At 43.1% G+C, this 17,100-nt stretch overlaps 2 protein-coding genes across 2 annotated transcripts; one reads left to right on the top strand and one right to left on the bottom strand.

Moving 5' to 3' along the window:
* Positions 1-650: 650 nt before the first annotated feature.
* Positions 651-7,331, bottom strand: LOC123661771 (inhibitor of nuclear factor kappa-B kinase subunit epsilon). The gene is made up of 8 exons (XM_045596710.1): positions 6,585-7,331; positions 5,876-6,103; positions 3,919-4,054; positions 3,692-3,843; positions 2,730-2,948; positions 1,575-1,966; positions 1,110-1,251; positions 651-854 (listed from the first exon to the last, which is right to left on the bottom strand). Exons 1-8 carry the CDS (start codon positions 7,329-7,331, stop codon positions 651-653), a joined length of 2,220 nt encoding a protein of 739 aa, XP_045452666.1.
* Positions 7,332-7,701: 370 nt separating this feature from the next.
* On the top strand, positions 7,702-16,449 carry LOC123661648 (cactin). The gene is made up of 12 exons (XM_045596600.1): positions 7,702-7,981; positions 8,118-8,450; positions 8,881-9,118; positions 9,801-9,975; positions 10,480-10,613; positions 10,778-10,930; positions 11,751-11,874; positions 12,089-12,345; positions 14,696-14,834; positions 14,940-15,126; positions 15,697-15,841; positions 16,228-16,449. Coding segments are annotated over exons 1-12 (2,076 nt in total). The 5' UTR covers positions 7,702-7,979; the 3' UTR covers positions 16,417-16,449.
* The last annotated feature ends 651 nt before the right edge of the window (positions 16,450-17,100 follow it).

The raw sequence follows: 17,100 nt of genomic DNA, 5'->3' as shown, positions 1-17,100 counted from the left end.
ACTTCAAAAGTTTATCTTTTTTACAAATTTGAATAAAATCAATTCATTGTATATCAGATGTTGTTGCACAAAAGTGGTGCAGGTGATATGATTACAAAATAGATGGAAAATACCAAAAGAAATACCAAAAACATTTTTGAATTAATAAAATTGATAATTAAATTAACAGTTTATTTAATTTATTGCACTTAAAGAATTATATTATAATATTTACTAAAGTCAATTATTTTACACGAATTTCAAAAGTGGAAATAATATTTGGGATAAATTGCTAAAAATACGTTAAAAGAAAATGGAACAATCTTTGAGATCCATAGAAAACATTGCACAGTCTTTTCAATTACACTAACTTGAAGAAGGTCCACTGACAAATATAACCCTTCACGTCACGACTTGCGCGATTATGAGCAGTCACTGAATTACGTCACGACACACGATTTCTCCGGTTTCGAGCACTCGTTCCCGTCTCGGTCGCCGTCCCGCGAGCCCGCCGACTCGTACAGCACCGTGCACGCGGCGGAGCCCGACTCCAGTGACGTCACGGACGCGCTCGAGCTGCCGGCCGAGGGCGAGCTCTGCGCGCCGCACGCGCCACACGAGCACGCGTCGCACCGGAGCGGCGAGGGCGGGCGGGGCGGGCGGGGCGGGCGCTAGGGCGCGTCGGCCGTGAGGTGCACGAGGCGCGCCACGAGCGCCGAGCTGCACGCCACGGCGGCCGCCACGTCCTCGTGCGCGGCCAGCAGCGCGCGCACGCCCGCGCCGCCCGCCCTCACGCCGTCCCCGCCCCCGCCGCGCGCCCCGCCCGCGCTCGCCTTCTCCTCCTTCTGCGCCGGGCTCTCCTTCGTTGCACTCAGCTGAAATATTACAACAAATTCGAAATTACTCTTTCGTACAATCGAAGGATTGATTGGTGAGCTTATAATGTTCCACTAACGGGTATAAATCTCTTTATCCATATCTGCGAATCGTTGAATATTAACCTACCTATAGTTAATTATAACTATAATTGTCAGGTCAGGCGCCGCCAGTGCCAGCACCTCGATCTCGGTAAATATTAGAGTTCGATCCGATCAGATAAGAGTATTTGATGTAAGATGAAGGCTGCCCACCTGTGCGTCTTGCACGGCGGCGCGCGTGGTCCGCTCGGCGTCCTGCAGGCGCGCCGCCAGCGCCAGCACCTTGAGCTCGCCGCTCGCCACGTCCTTGTCCAGGATCTGTGTCTGCAGGAACACCGTCTGAGCCACCTTGTACCTGGGGAACGAATACGAGTGGTCGAATTATATAAACAGTCATTTAACAACATCAGAAGATGCAGGTAATGAAGTGTCATATCATTTTAATCGTCTTTGACGGAGTAGAAACATAGCTAACGGAAAACTCACTCACTCACAGCAGCTTATCGAAATATAATACGATATATAAAAATGGAAAAATATATTTTCACAAAATCTGAAAATGTAGTGCCGCAGACGCCCGCATTGGAGCAGTGTGGTGGATTAGGCAGTGGTGGGATATTACAGGCTGAAAGCGTAGAAGCCCAAGAAGTCAAAGGTGGCGCTCCGCCTCCCGCTCACCAGTCGGCGATGGCGTCGGCGCGCGCGCGGGCCAGCGGCGCGGCGCGCTGCAGCAGCGCGCGCGCGCGCCGGCCCGTCTCCGCCACCGTGATGCGCTCCAGCACGTGGAACTGCTCGTCGTTGTAGGTGAGCGAGCGCGTGGCGCGGTCGCGCACCAGGTGCTGCCACGACTCGCGCAGGCGCTCGGCCAGCGTGCGCGCGCGCGCGTGCAGACGCAGCTCGGCGGGGCAGGGCGCGGCGCGGCGCGCGTCGTCCCAGTCGGCGCGCAGCGCGCCCGCCGCGTGCCGCGCGCGCAGCGCCGCGCCCGCCGCGCGCAGCGCCTCCGCCTCCTGCGCCACCGGCGCCGCCGCCGCGCCCCACGCGCCCCACGCGCCCGCCGCCCCGCCCCGCGCCTGCGCAGGGGCTCCTTTCACTTCGCGCCTCGCTAAACCTTATCTCTATGACCATTAACGTACATGTAATTTTACTAAATAAAGTTTTACAATTCAAATCCAATCAAAAGTTAACCTTAATAAATTAGACTTAAAACCCCCTTCAAATAATTATTTCACAAATTAAATTATTAATTATGGCTATTAGCGCATGCTCTATGATGCCCGGGCAGAGTGAGGTCGAGCGCGTACTCTGTGTCACCTGAATAGAGTGAGGTCAAACACGTGCTCCATATCACCCTGGGCGGCGCGAAGTTGAAGGCTCGCTTCATATCACCTCTGCGGAGCGAGGTCGAGCGAGTGCTCTATCACTATCACCTGTGTCACCACGGCCAGGCGCGCGTGCTCCGCGTCACCTGTCAGCTGTCACCTGTCACCTGTCAGCTGTGAGCGGTCACCTGGGCGGGGCGCGCCAGTGCGGCGGCGAGGTCGAGCGCGCGCGCGGCGTCGTGCAGGCGCGCGGCGTGCTGCGCCAGCGCGGCGGCGCGCGCGGCCGCGAGGGCCAGGCGCACGTGCTCCGCGTCACCTGTCAACTGTCACCTGTCACCTGTCAGCTGTCACCTGGGCGGGGCGCGCCAGTGCGGCGGCCAGGTCGAGCGCGCGCGCGGCGTCGTGCAGGCGCGCGGCGTGCTGCGCCAGCGCGGCGGCGCGCGCGGCCACGGCGGCCAGGCGCGCGTGCTCCGCGTCACCTGTCAACTGTCACCTGTCACCTGTCAGCTGTCACCTGGGCGGGGCGCGCCAGTGCGGCGGCCAGGTCGAGCGCGCGCGCGGCGTCGTGCAGGCGCGCGGCGTGCTGCGCCAGCGCGGCGGCGCGCGCGGCCACGGCGGCCAGGCGCGCGGCCAGCAGCGCGCCCCAGCGCGTCACGCACGCTCCGCACAGCACGGACACCGCGCACAGCGCTTCCACGCGTCGCTTCACCACGTGACCCACGCTGCACGCCGTCTGAATTTAACATATTTGACGTTTATTTTTCGTTCAAACAAAGTTATGTCACTAAAGTACTTCTAAAGTTTGGCGTCGATGACGACCGAATGTTTCAGACACTTAATTATGTAAAATAAAAAATTGAAAAGAACTGTCACATTACAACACATCACTTAAAATTTTGCATTATGGTAGGGGAGCCCCACCGAGGATTTTGGGAGTTACTCGAGCGCATCAGAATAACAAAATTGAGCCTTGCACCTCATGAAATACTCCAATCATACTAAGCTCTTTATAAAGTGCTAAACGTCTAGGGCAGTATCAGATTAGTTAAAACAATCGACTATTAAAAAAAGAGGGTGTCAGATTACTGCAATATACAGACCCAATATCTAACAAGTAGGTGATAATGGTGTGTTGTGTATTCTTAATCTGACGGTTTGAAAAAAATTCTATTCCTTCATACGGTCACATTCACCACGCAAACCGACAGATTAATTTTCTTCCGTTATCAGAAACACGTAGCGCGCATATGTCATTAATGTATGACGCACTCAAGTACCTACGAGTATTTCTTTGTGACTACATGCTCTCCACCACCGCTGAAGAAAGGTATACATTATTTAAAACAAATTTTTCTTTTTAGCATCTTACCTTCATAATCCAACTCCATATACACCACGATACTCACGACGCTCGTGTAAATCCGTTTTTAGCTATTTGACCTCCACTACCATAAAAGATAAAGATTGCGAACGCACCTTCGCCTGCGAGGCGTCGTTCTCTACGGAGACGATGTTGGGGAACACGGGGAATTTAGGTATTTCCGGCTCGGGCGCCATGCTCACGTTGTTGTTGTTCTTGTTGAAGAGCATCAGCGGCACTTCTGCCGTCGTCTCCGGGTAGTTCTTACCTGCAACGAGTGAACTTAGTTTTCGAACTGGGAACAAAAATATCGACATTTGTTTAGACATACTGTAATGCGTACCGAGTGTATTTTCGTCAATTTCACTAAGTAGCAACGTGTCCTTGTACAGTAAAATCTGCGACTCCGCAACCACGCTTGTCTGCTCGCAGATGTACGTCTGCAGGTGCTCATACTTCTCCTCGGGTTTCAGGAAGACCTGCCCACACATTAACGTAGATAACAACTAAAGAGAACCTTCCCAGTTTCAAAGCGTCTAACATTACTCACACGAGTTAGGGCATAATAAATAATAATTTTAAACAAAGTACTGCTTTTAGTGAGGTATGAGGTAGTATGAAATTTCCTGCTCTCTAACCTCGACCTTATAGAAGATCACAGCTAAATAATACTGTATTCAAGCAGTGTTGTGTTCCTGTTGATAAGTAGAATGACCGCTCTTGGAGCCATTGGGCATAGGGTCAGCAACGCGCTTGCGATACTTCTGGTGTTACAGACGTTTGTTTACCTACCTAATTATTAAAAAAAAAAAAAAAAAAACTTAAAAATCGAACCGGAAAGATGACACAAACAACGAAAGCTAAAGAAAACAAGACCCAAAAAAAGTGACGTAAAAAACCTTATTCAATAAATTAAATTAAAAAAAAGTTTTTATAAGAACATCGCAGTGACTTTTTACGCGCGAAACCATGAGCATTGTTTGAATAGAAACCGCGTCTGTATTCATGTGTAACGGACGCTTGCTAACGTAACTCGCAATGTAGAGCGTGCCGCAACACTTACATAATACCCGCGCAAATAAAAATACGACCACGTTTCCGCTCATTAAGAGTGAAATTTATAAAAATCGTATCGATATTAACCTTTATTACATAAAACAACCTAACAATTTAGAATAAAACTAGATGAACATCGTTCGGCGTTACGAATTTTAACATTCAACCCTATTGATTGATTCAACTTGTAACATTTCCACTACTAGGCATAAGTCTCTTTCTCCATGTAGGCATGTAGGAGAAAGGTTAGAGCTTAATCCACCACATTGCTCCACTGCAGGTTGATGAATATATTCCCTATGAGTAACAAAATCTTTCCAATGTCTATGACAACAACCGGAACCTACAATTTCAACCCTAAATACGAAGAAAAATATTTACGGGACATTCTTACAAAAAAAAAATACGCATTTTTACTTCCAATAATGGGAAATTTTGATGTAAAAAGTAGTGTCCTAGAAGTGGGTTAAAATTAGACTATATTTTAATATATAATGCCAAAGGTATAGTTGATATAAATTGCTTTAACGATCAACATTCAATTCACCCAAATACATTTCACTTAAGGATTTCAATACTACTAAATCATATCATTAAAATTTCATTATCTAATACACAAATAATAATCACAATAGAAGATAATATCAAATATTATTAAATATATAATTTAGTATTCTTTGCTAATGACTTTCAAACGTACGAAAAGTATGTCAAGGATTTCATTGTAATTTAATGATTGCTTCTGCACTTGGTTTAAACAAAGCAACTGTTTGATATTACTGCCACAGCCTTAAAAAGTTATTTCAAACAGTAATTGCAAAGTTGAGACAGCGCAATCATTTGGCGGTGTGTGGGGATGGGGAGACATTACAATTATGGCCCACAAAATTTTTATACTCAAAATAAAAATATAAAAATATCTTTCTCAGACTTGGTTTTGACAATAATGATTAATAATTGACATGTTCAGGCTTGTCACTTATTAATATTTCAACTATTTTGGTGTAGAAAACTAAGGTTTTGTACTAAATAAACTCCTAGTATTAAAAAACCAGTTACATACCAAGTTTTTAAAAAGAATATGGCAGGTATTAGTAATAGCCAATAAACAATAAATTAATTATTGGCCCTAAGATAATTTTTTTAAAATATTATAGCAGGTAGTAATACAACCTCATTTGTATAAAATCATAGATAGCCTGATTATTGAAATGAGATGTAAATAATCTTTAAACTAAAAATACCTTTATACTGGCCGCTTTATTCACATGAAAAATGTGAACAGGTTTAGTCGAGGTCACTGTTTGAACTTCTGAGAAGAATCTCTCAAAAGTCCAGATTCTGTGTGGATCCACTTCTAACAAGCCAGCAAGTAATGGTGTGACTAACTTGCAGAGCCCCATGCTCAGTTGACAGTGCGAAGGCAATTCTCGTGACCATTCTATGGGTCCATTTTCTGTTGTTTGTGTTCCCTAAAAAAATAAAACAATTTATTTAGAGAAAAAAAAAGCTAGATAAAATCTTATTATATCTGATTAGTATAGTTTATTTAATCAATTATATTTTACACACATTACATGTTTATAATTATTTTTTTTTCTGTTATTGATAAATAATTATTTCTAACAATTATTTTCACTTGTAGTAGATTTTTGGTGAAAATAAGCTATATTTATTGCCTGTATCACTTCGACTACCCCTAATTCTAACTAGAGTAACATTGATACACTTTCCAATCGAACAAAACAACAAAAATTATTATAGAAAACCTTTGATGTTTATTATTATATTTAAATAGAAACCATTGCTCAATTAATAAGACCGCCTTTGTACATCTTTATGTTTCTACTTTTTTTTTAATTTTTTTATGGTGTCCAATAAAGATAATTCATTCATTCATATAAGTAGAAAATTTTGTTTATTTTAATAATAAAATCGTTAATCATAACTTACTGATATCACTCCAGAAGCTTTCTTCGTCGTAATATAGAACATAGTCTCTTTGTTTCTCCTTCCCCCATATGGCCTGAATGGTAACTGACCAGTTGCCACATGGTACAACGTCACACCTATCGACCACAAATCAACAGTGGCACCAAAACTCTTGCCCACAGGCTTCCTGAGTACTGCTCTCTCATACATATCGGGATGAAGGTACTCTTCTGTACCATACAGTGACACAAATTGCTCCTCCTCTTGCAATTCCCGCGCCGCGCCAAAATCAGTCAACTTATACGTAGTCGTGCCATCTTCACTAATAAACTTCATAATATTACCAGGTTTCAAATCTCTATGAACCAAATTGTTGTCACGCAAGTGCTTCATACCAGCGGTTAAATGTTCTAGAACTAGTAGAAATTCGTGCTCTTGTAATCCATATGTGTTCTCTGGATCGTCCAGGATGTTGAACAAACTTCCGCCAGTACAGAGTTCCATGACAATAACTTTACCACGTCCATCCTGTTCCTCCTCGATTGCTAATAACTTAACGATGTTTTCATGCTTCACTTTCTTTAGGACTTCGAATTCACGCATCTGGACATCATGAGGCCTCATATGACTTAGTTGATTAAACGTCTTAACAGCTACCGGTTCACCGTTATTCTTATTAACTCCTTGAAACACAGCCCCGGTGGCTCCTTTACCTAAAACACTTGTCGTACACCACACGTAATTTTCTGATCCTCTTAAAAAAGACATAGTAACTTTGTTTATATGGAAATGTCCACTTAAAGAAATTGTAACTCAAAATATAAATAATTTCCCAAATTACGGAAATATTTCAGTGAATGTCCGTATTGTATTTCACTTAGTTGAATATTTAATGTCTATAAATTATTCGAGGTTCGTTTTAACTTTCATTTTTTTGCTGTTTTATTACACTCGGCTCTAACTGCAGAGATCTCTGACATTAGTTTGACAAATTTGACATTGCTTACCTAGGATGAAGTATGCTCTATGCTCCATGTATGCTCTTTACCATCTCTTTACATAAATGACATGAAACGTTTAATAAACGCGATGATTAAAGAACGAATAGGTTATAAGGTTACTCATAGAGTATTATACATCATGATTGTAGGGAAACTTCAAAAAACTTTGTCAAAAAACTTATGAGCTGTCAATTGTTATTTTGTTGTGTAAATATTATAGCGTTTTTAGAAGAATTTTGTTAAAAAAATCTTGACCAACAGTGTTTTAAATAACCGTAATTTATGTTAATCACAAAGATAATGCCAAGTACATAACATTTGTATTTAACATGATATGAACCCTGAAATTTACCTAAGTGTTCGAGACTCGAGTGTTTTTGTGAACGTTATTTGCGTTATATTAGATAAATAGAAAATGTAAGTATAAATAACATTCACCAATGAATATAATACTAAAAATGTATAATGGTGTTCATGTTTTATTATTAAACTATTAATACTTTCTTAATAAAAAATTTCAGTAATTGTAGATAACCTATATTTAATTTCGTAGGTCGTCAAAACACATAAGTAAGTATCGCGATGAATCTCGTAGTCGATCAGTTGAACGTCGGCAGGATGTGTCACATAAGCACATTTCCAAATCGAAATCTCCTAAAAGGAGACATAAGTCCTCAAGCAGAGATAGGAAAGAGTCTAAACATAAAAAGAGTAAGAAGAAAAAGAAGAAACGATCAAGCAGTAGCAGTTCATCAAGTAGTAGCGACAGTGATGAAGAGGAGTTGAAGTTATTACAGAGATTAGAAGCAGAAAGACTCAGACTGAAGGAAGAGAAACGGAAACAAAAGGAAATGCTGAAAGCTAATGAAACTCCCGAGGAAAAGAGGTATGTAGAACATATTTCCAGAAGTAAATTTTTTAATCACAAATTTATAATCTTAAAAGATTTTATTCTTTGAATTAAATATTACTTTTGTTCTCTCTTTGTTGGATACAAATAGATTTCATTGATTGTTAAGTGACTATTTGGCAAAACTATTAAACGTTGTTAGACTAGTTTGTAATGTTATTAGTTTTTAATAATGAGAAGGAGCTGCTGGCTATCAATGTTCTTCTTTTGTTATATTATTGATTTTAAGTACATACCAAAGTATCTTTATTTTACAGTGAGTTAAACTATTTTATGCAGACTGAGTTGCTCTTTAATTTACTCTAACCTATATTTTTTATTATTTTATAATCTGTTCATAAAATTTGGTTCTTAAACAAACAAATCCGATAGTAAGTATTAAACGTTCAATGAATTATATTCTCAGAGCTAGAAGACTCAGAGAAAAACAGGAGAAGGAGCGAAAGAGACGTGAACGTATGGGCTGGGACAATGAATACCAGTGCTACACCAACCAGGATAACCCATTCGGAGACTCAGCACTGACTAATACCTTTGTGTGGACAAAGAAACTCGCTAAGGAGGGCGTCAAGAATGTGTCGCATGATGAGCTTGAAGCGTTGAACAGACAAAAGCAGTTAGAAAATAAAATTGAGTTGGAAAAGGTATTTATTGTAACAATTAGATATTTATTAAAACATAAACATAGGTACTTTTATGCTAATATATTGACTCCAATAATCACAAATGACCATAAATAGTTCTGTGGGAACCATTTATATATTATTTAGAAACTCCGATAGTTAATATCGTTGTGCTTGCATAATGTGTGACATGAACAAACTCCTTAACATTGCAAATGACACATAGCCTACATATTTCGTCAATAATATCAAAGTATTAGATTAGTGGTGGATCAGTAATATTATATTCTATATTATCACAGGCCGAAGACGGGCAGCAGCGTCTTCGGTGCGACAAAGCCAGTACTGCGGTCACCAACCCGCCTGCCCAGCGTGGTGACTATGGGCAAAACACATGAGTTTACGTTATTTTTGGCGTAAACTTGTGGAGGCCTATGTCCAGCAGTGGACTGTATAGGCTGTAATGATATTATATTCTATATTATATTCATGTTAATAGCTCTGGTACAATACAATATAGGTACTGAAATAAAAAGACGACATGTTGGCACAACGCTCACAGCACTGGTCTATAGCTGTTGTGGTCTGGGCTTTTGTGCTTGTGTATTGTGTGTGTTTCTGTACCCCGACATAGTAGAAAATCCGACTGGGGGCCGTTGAGTGTGAAGCCTTTATTTATTTATTTAATAGAGTTGTTTCATAGGTGAAGCAGCGTCGTCTGGAGCGTGAGGCGGAGCGAGCGGCCCGCGAGGCGGAGGCAGCGGCGGCGGCCCGAGCTCGTGAGGCGGCGCAGTTCCACAGCTGGGCGCGCCACGAGGACGCCTTCCATCTGCACCAGGCGCGCCTGCGCTCGCAGATACGGATCAGAGATGGACGGGGTAATGCTGATAACCATTTTTAGACTTCTAACTGCGTAGAATGGGAGGAGATTTTGTCTTTCATAGACTGGTGTTTTTAGAATGTGTAAGAAATAAAAACATTGTACTTTTTGGGGTTCCGTACCCAAAGGGTAAAAACGGGACCCTATTACTAAGACTTCGCTGTGCTTCGTGTCCGTCCGTCCGTCCGTCCAACAAATACTAAAAACAAAATAAAATTAAAAGTTAAGGCCATACAGCAAACGCGATTTTTTGGCTATTTTTGCTCAATATTAATAAATGGTAACAGGTAGACACTTGAAATATTCACAAAATACTTAATAATAAATAATAAAATTATAATAAAAAATCATACATCCAAAGTGATTTTTTGCCACTTTTTGCCTGATAATAAAATCAGCACTAGGTAAATGCTCGAAATATTCACAAAATAGATAGTTATTTGTATATGTACCCCAATCAAATTAAGTTTTTCTTTTAATTAATACCGTTTTCCACCTGCAGCAAAACCAATTGATCTGCTCGCCTGGTACGTAAGCTCTGAGCAGTGTGTTGATGCGTTAGAAATGCACGAACCATACACGTACCTAAATGGGTTGAACGCGCAAGACTTAGAGGATTTACTTGAAGATATCAAGGTATGATTTTAGTTTTAATTTTACCATTTTGAAAAAAAAAACAATGTGTTTCCGACCCCAGCATTAGTAAACGCTATATATTATTTACTTCTTTATCGTTCAGTTTTTTACATAAACACGAAACGCTCGTGCGAGTGTAGAGCTATAGCCGTGAAGTGCCGCAGGTGTACAAGGAGCTGGAGCAGAACGCGAACCAGGCGTACTGGGAGGACGTGCAGACCATCGTGCTGGACGAGCTGGCCAAGCTGCGGCGGCTGGCGGCGCCGGGCGCGCGCCGCGACGGCGTGCACCAGGCCGTGGCCGACGACGTGACGCAGGTGGGCGGGGCGGGGTAGTGCCGCAGGGGTACAAGGAGCTGGAGCAGAACGCGAACCAGGCGTACTGGGAGGACGTGCAGACCATCGTGCTGGACGAGCTGGCCAAGCTGCGGCGGCTGGCGGCGCCGGGCGCGCGCCGCGACGGCGTGCACCAGGCCGTGGCCGACGACGTGACGCAGGTGGGCGGGGCGGGGTAGTGCCGCAGGGGTACAAGGAGCTGGAGCAGAACGCGAACCAGGCGTACTGGGAGGACGTGCAGACCATCGTGCTGGACGAGCTGGCCAAGCTGCGGCGGCTGGCGGCGCCGGGCGCGCGCCGCGACGGCGTGCACCAGGCCGTGGCCGACGACGTGACGCAGGTGGGCGGGGCGGGGTAGTGCCGCAGGGGTACAAGGAGCTGGAGCAGAACGCGAACCAGGCGTACTGGGAGGACGTGCAGACCATCGTGCTGGACGAGCTGGCCAAGCTGCGGCGGCTGGCGGCGCCGGGCGCGCGCCGCGACGGCGTGCACCAGGCCGTGGCCGACGACGTGACGCAGGTGGGCGGGCCGGGGTAGTGCCGCAGGGTACAGGGGCTTCTGTACACTGTTCATATCATAACTTGGGGGGGGGGGGGGTGATCTGTTGTCAGAAGTGGCAAGGGAATCAGGTATTCTATCCGCATCATTAACTATATGTTTACATGTATCAATTGGCAAAGTTTAAATATTTATCGTTGGTACTGTTGTCAAGAGTGAAAGGCAATCAAAATATATTTTGAAGCTGATTAAATATGAAACATAGAGTGAGATAGTAACGGAGTTGTGCGTGTTCTTCATCCAGATCTTCAAGGGCAAGACGGGCGCCCAGCTGGACGCGCTGCGGGAGCACATCGAGGCCAAGATGAGCGCGCGCCGCGACGGCGTCGACGTGCCCTACTGGGAGAGCCTGCTGAGCCAGCTCAACGGTACGTGTCCTCACATCGTATACTGAGGCAGGGCACGGCAGGAAATTTCCTGCTCAACATATAGAGTAGCCTGACTGGGGAAGAATCACAACCTTACAGAAGACCACAGCTAAATAATACTGTTTTTAAGCAGTATGTTCAGAACTGTCTGTTGGTCAGGGACTAATACCAAGCGCGCCCCTACCCCTAACAATGTGTGCCGTGTGTGTGACAGCTCACATGGCGCGCGCGCGCCTGCGCGACCGGCACCAGCAGAACCTGCGCCGCAAGCTGCAGCTGCTCAAGCGCGAGCAGGGCGTGCAGCCCGACCAGCCCGCCCACTCCGACCAGGCCACCGGATCCGACCAGCCCGCCCACTCCGACCAGCCCGCCGGACCCGACCAGCCCGCCGGACCCGACCAGCCCGTCCATCCCGATCAGCTCGACCACTCCGACCGAGATGACGCGGAGCGAGGGTACGTGGCTCTTTACATCTCTTACGTGAATTTATATTATCAAAATAGCACCATATTTTTTTTTTTATTTTATCTTTTGTTTATAGAGGACTAGGCTTGCAATGTAAGAGGGAGGTTTTTTCCCTAATAACATAAAAAAAACCAAAGGAGTTCACAACTAATAATCTCTCAAGATAGATTGTAATTAATTTTAAATTATTTATATTCATATTCGTTTATATACCTTACTTATCTACCCACTTTACTTACCCATTTATCCACTTACCTACCTACATACCTAATTTACTCTATGGTGATGGTTACTTACCCACTTCTCCACTTACCTATCTATCTGTCCACTTTATATACCCACCTATCCATTTACCCACTTACATATTTACTTACTAACCTACTTACAAAACCTGGAAAGCTTTTTTTAATGTAACTATACTCTGTTTTTTTTCGCTACGGACTAAATTGACACATGCAAATGTCAATTTTCGAAATAATGATACCAGCTTTTTAGTAATAGTACTGTACTACGAAACCGGGTTTATGAATCGTATTTTTTACTTTGCTCACATAATTTTATTATTATTATCTCTTCTTCGAATATTTTAAAAATCATGGTAACTATGGAGCATCAGATAAAAAAATATATTTTTTTTTATTGTAATTACTCATTATACGGAGTAAATACAACAATTATTTATTTGCTGTTGAAGAATACGCAATAACAAGTTAGAAATTGGTCGATAGACTGTAGCTAATGCCATAAAAAACGACTAAACGGCTATTTTGAATACACGGCATTTGTCCTTCAATCTCTGAAGTGTTCGAATGCGCCCGTTGTCGTATGCGATGTCACGTGTTATTTGTTTCCTTTTCGTTAAATTTGTTTGTTTTGTTTTTTTTTGTTACGTTGTTTTTTTTTTGTTCTTAAGTTTTGTTATTTTGTTTGAGCCATATATAATGGACGCTCAGCCTTCAACTTTGTCGCGTAAACGCGATGAAGAAAACTTTTCGTTAAGAAAAAGACAAAAGCATATTTCTTTCGCCGAAACTGAAAAAAAACATGATAATGAACGCGTAAAAATATGTATACACCGAAAAGAGAACAGAATCTCCAACCTAAACGCTGAAGAAAAACTAACGTGTTTTAAAAACTGCTGAAATTTTAAACATAGCCAGGAGTTCGGTATACAAAGTGCTCAAGGAGAATGAGAATTTGAGCGTTCCAAAAATTGCACACAAGGCAAATTATAAAGAGAAACTGTTACCTCCGCTACCACTGCCACCCTTCGGAACCCTATGGTTATGCAGATATTATGGAGATATCCATGGTTAAAGTTTAGAGATTAGAAGAAGAATTCCGAAGCTTTCACAAGTTTATTTCACATTTCACATATTATTTTCGAACAGGAGTACGTAAAACTGATCTCCACTGCAAGATCAATAAACGATACGAACTGACATAAACGACATACGACCACTTTCAATATTCTATCTATCTCTGAATTTGCTTACTAGAGATATAATTTTGACGTGAGCTCCATAGAAATTGCGTCAAAAATCTATCGCTAAGAGGCAAAACCAGAGATAGATTGACTATTGAAACAGCCGTATAGACAACATAGACTGAGATAGATAGATCTCCATAACCATTGGTTTCCGAACAATGGCAATGTTACCTGGTATAGCTCCCTATCCACCCTCCACCCTCCATTCCTCAAAACTTCATAATTCGATAGTTCTTAATCTAAAAGATAGCCTTAATTTGCATGTGATTACTAAGCTTAATAAATACTTAAAAAATAAGTGTTTCATTTATCATATCTATACATTAGCCATACAGGTACATATATAGGTATGCCTATAGGTACATTACGGTTGTCGCCACATTCTAAAGTTTTTAAGACACATTTTTGTAATTATTGCTGAAAAACGATACTAAATTGTTAATTACGTAAAGTTCCGGTAGTGGCATATCACTATTAATGATTTGCAAAAAACTAGCAACACAGCTTATGTCAATTTAGTCCGTAGCGAAAAAAAACAGGCTATAGATCGACGAACAAGCGTACGGGTCACTTGATGGCAAGTGATTATAGAAGTTGTAACACCAAAAGCATCACAAGTGCATGGCCGACCCTATCCCCAATTTCGCCCAGGAGTTCTGGTCACCTTACTCACCAACAGGAAGACAACTGTGATCTTCTGTAAGGCCGAGGCACTACCCTAGTCGGGCTGCTTCGTATTTTGAGCAGGAAATTCCTGCCTTGCCCTACGCCAGTGTAACGCATATCTCTCCACCCCGCAGGTCCCGCTCCCCCGAGCCGGCGGAGGAGCTCGAGGCGTCCTCGGACGACGAGGGCCGGCAGCAGTACGCCAGCGGCGGCTACTCGCCCGCCTACCTGCGCGCCGGCGCGCTGGAGCCCGGCACGCTGCTGCTGGAGGCGGCGGAGGACGCGCAGCGCCTGGCCTTCCTGCGCGCGCGCCTGCACGCCGCCAGCGCCGCCGGCCGCCACGCCGCCGCGCTCGCCGCCGTACGTAGCAGCCCCGCGCCGCGCCGCGCTGGCCACGCCCTCCCCGCCGACCCTAACGACCCTAACGACGCGACTCATCCCCAGGCGGAGCCCGCGCCGGGCGGCAGCGGCGCGCCGGCGGGCGGCGCGGCGCTGGAGGCGGCGGCGCGCCGCTCCATGGCGGGCGGCGCCGACGGCGAGGGCGCGCAGTTCAGCGTGGAGCACGCGCTGCCCGACCAGCCCTACCTGTGGGCCGACAAGTACCGCCCGCGCAAGCCCAGATACTTCAACAGGTACACACATGCTCACATCTATATAGCGGCGCGCCCTTCGAGCGGGCCCCTGGCACACACATGCACGCACGTACACACACACGCACACACACGCGCCCACACACGCGCACGTACGCTCACACACGCACGCACGCACACGCACACATACTCACCCGCGCACACTCACGCGTACTTCCACGGTCACAACTGTGTAACGTGCACGAACGTCACGCTCCACGTCTATTGCACGCAATCAAACCTATTATTTTTAACATTGTTACTTTATGACCTGTCAAATTATAAACTGTCAAATAATCTTCTTCAAAAAAAAAAAAATGCAACATGTTAAATTTATTCCCTTAACTTATTAATCGACATTTATTAAAAAATTTAACACACTTGGTTAACCAAATCTTTTACAATGTGATTTGAAAAGATAAATATAAATACCAGGTCAGGTAGGGTATATATGTATATATCAATGATAAAAGGTTATCGATAATCTAGGGATTTAAAAAATAATGTGGTGACATTTTCGACTATTGTATAATATATTATGTACTTCTATTAAAATATCAATTCATCGCTCAGAGTGCATACGGGTTTCGAGTGGAACAAGTACAACCAGACGCACTACGACATGGACAACCCCCCGCCCAAGATCGTGCAGGGCTACAAGTTCAACATCTTCTACCCCGACCTCATCGACAAGAGCGCTACGCCCGAGTTCTCTCTTGTGAGATATTATTCAAATATTACCTTGCTACCCTAGATTAATTAATTATTTATTTATTTTAATTTTATTTTTAGTTAATTTTTGCACGAAATGCTAAAACCGCTTAGTAAGTAATAAAAAAAAAAAAAATTGAACTATAATTACAGTTATAGAATCAAAAATAGAAAATATTATAATTCTTATAATTTTCAGAATAAAATTTTCTATGTATATATTATTGTAAAGTATAAGAGCATAATAAATAATGGAATAATAAATGGAAATAATTGGATTCCTTTCAATTCACTCTAATAGTGTAAATTCTTTAAACATAGCTTTTACTCTATTTAAAAGAAAAAATCTTAATTTTTGAAGATTATATCCTGATCTATTTAATGCTACTGCAGAAGCCATGCGCCGACAACCCCGAGTTCGCAGTGCTCCGGTTCCACGCCGGGCCGCCCTACGAGGACATCGCCTTCAAGATCGTCAACCGCGAGTGGGAGTACTCGTACAAGCGCGGCTTCCGGTGCCACTTCCACAACAACATATTCCAGCTGTGGTTCCACTTCAAGAGATACAGATACCGTCGATGATTATATTATATATATATATTTTATGACATTGCACTTATTGTTTCATTCGCTATAAACAATTTCATTTGATACTAGCCAACGTGACCAATGTGCTCCTACTCAAACTATTAGAATTAAAAAATAAATTAACATATTATCTGTGTTTTACACCGTAGGTGCAGTACTTAAAAATCTTATCAACTTGCACTTATATTTTGCTCATAGTTCTTATATATTTTAGGCGTAGTTTTTTTGTGGTTTATGTGAAAAATATTTTCAAAAAATAGTTTGCCAAATGGTAAAATCAAGTTTTTTAAGCAAATAGAAAATATACTAATTCATAAGTCAAAACCGACTTAATGTTTGTGAAAGGTCACTTTTGCTTATCCTCTAAAAATTCCCTTTATAAAATATTTAAGATAAAATTAACTCAACAGTCATCTCTACCAAAAATTATTTTTGTAGTAAAACTTCTTTACCACCTATGACTCCCCGATAAGCTGGTGAATTCATGACGAGAGCGTTACGAAAAGTGTGATCGGGTGAGACGAACGGAAGTTGAGAGGGAGATATGTTAGTGAAGATAGAAAGAGAGAGAGTTACGTTTCGTATATTACTGTAGGGACATCTATAGTTTTACTTCAGTCATATGTTCTAAAATACTCGTTTTTTATTTTTAATGATTAGTATATGACAAAACTGCAC

This window comes from Melitaea cinxia, chromosome 17, assembly GCF_905220565.1.
Source record: "Melitaea cinxia chromosome 17, ilMelCinx1.1, whole genome shotgun sequence".
Classification (NCBI taxonomy): domain Eukaryota; kingdom Metazoa; phylum Arthropoda; class Insecta; order Lepidoptera; family Nymphalidae; genus Melitaea; species Melitaea cinxia.
This window is presented reverse-complemented; position numbering and strand designations above follow the sequence as displayed.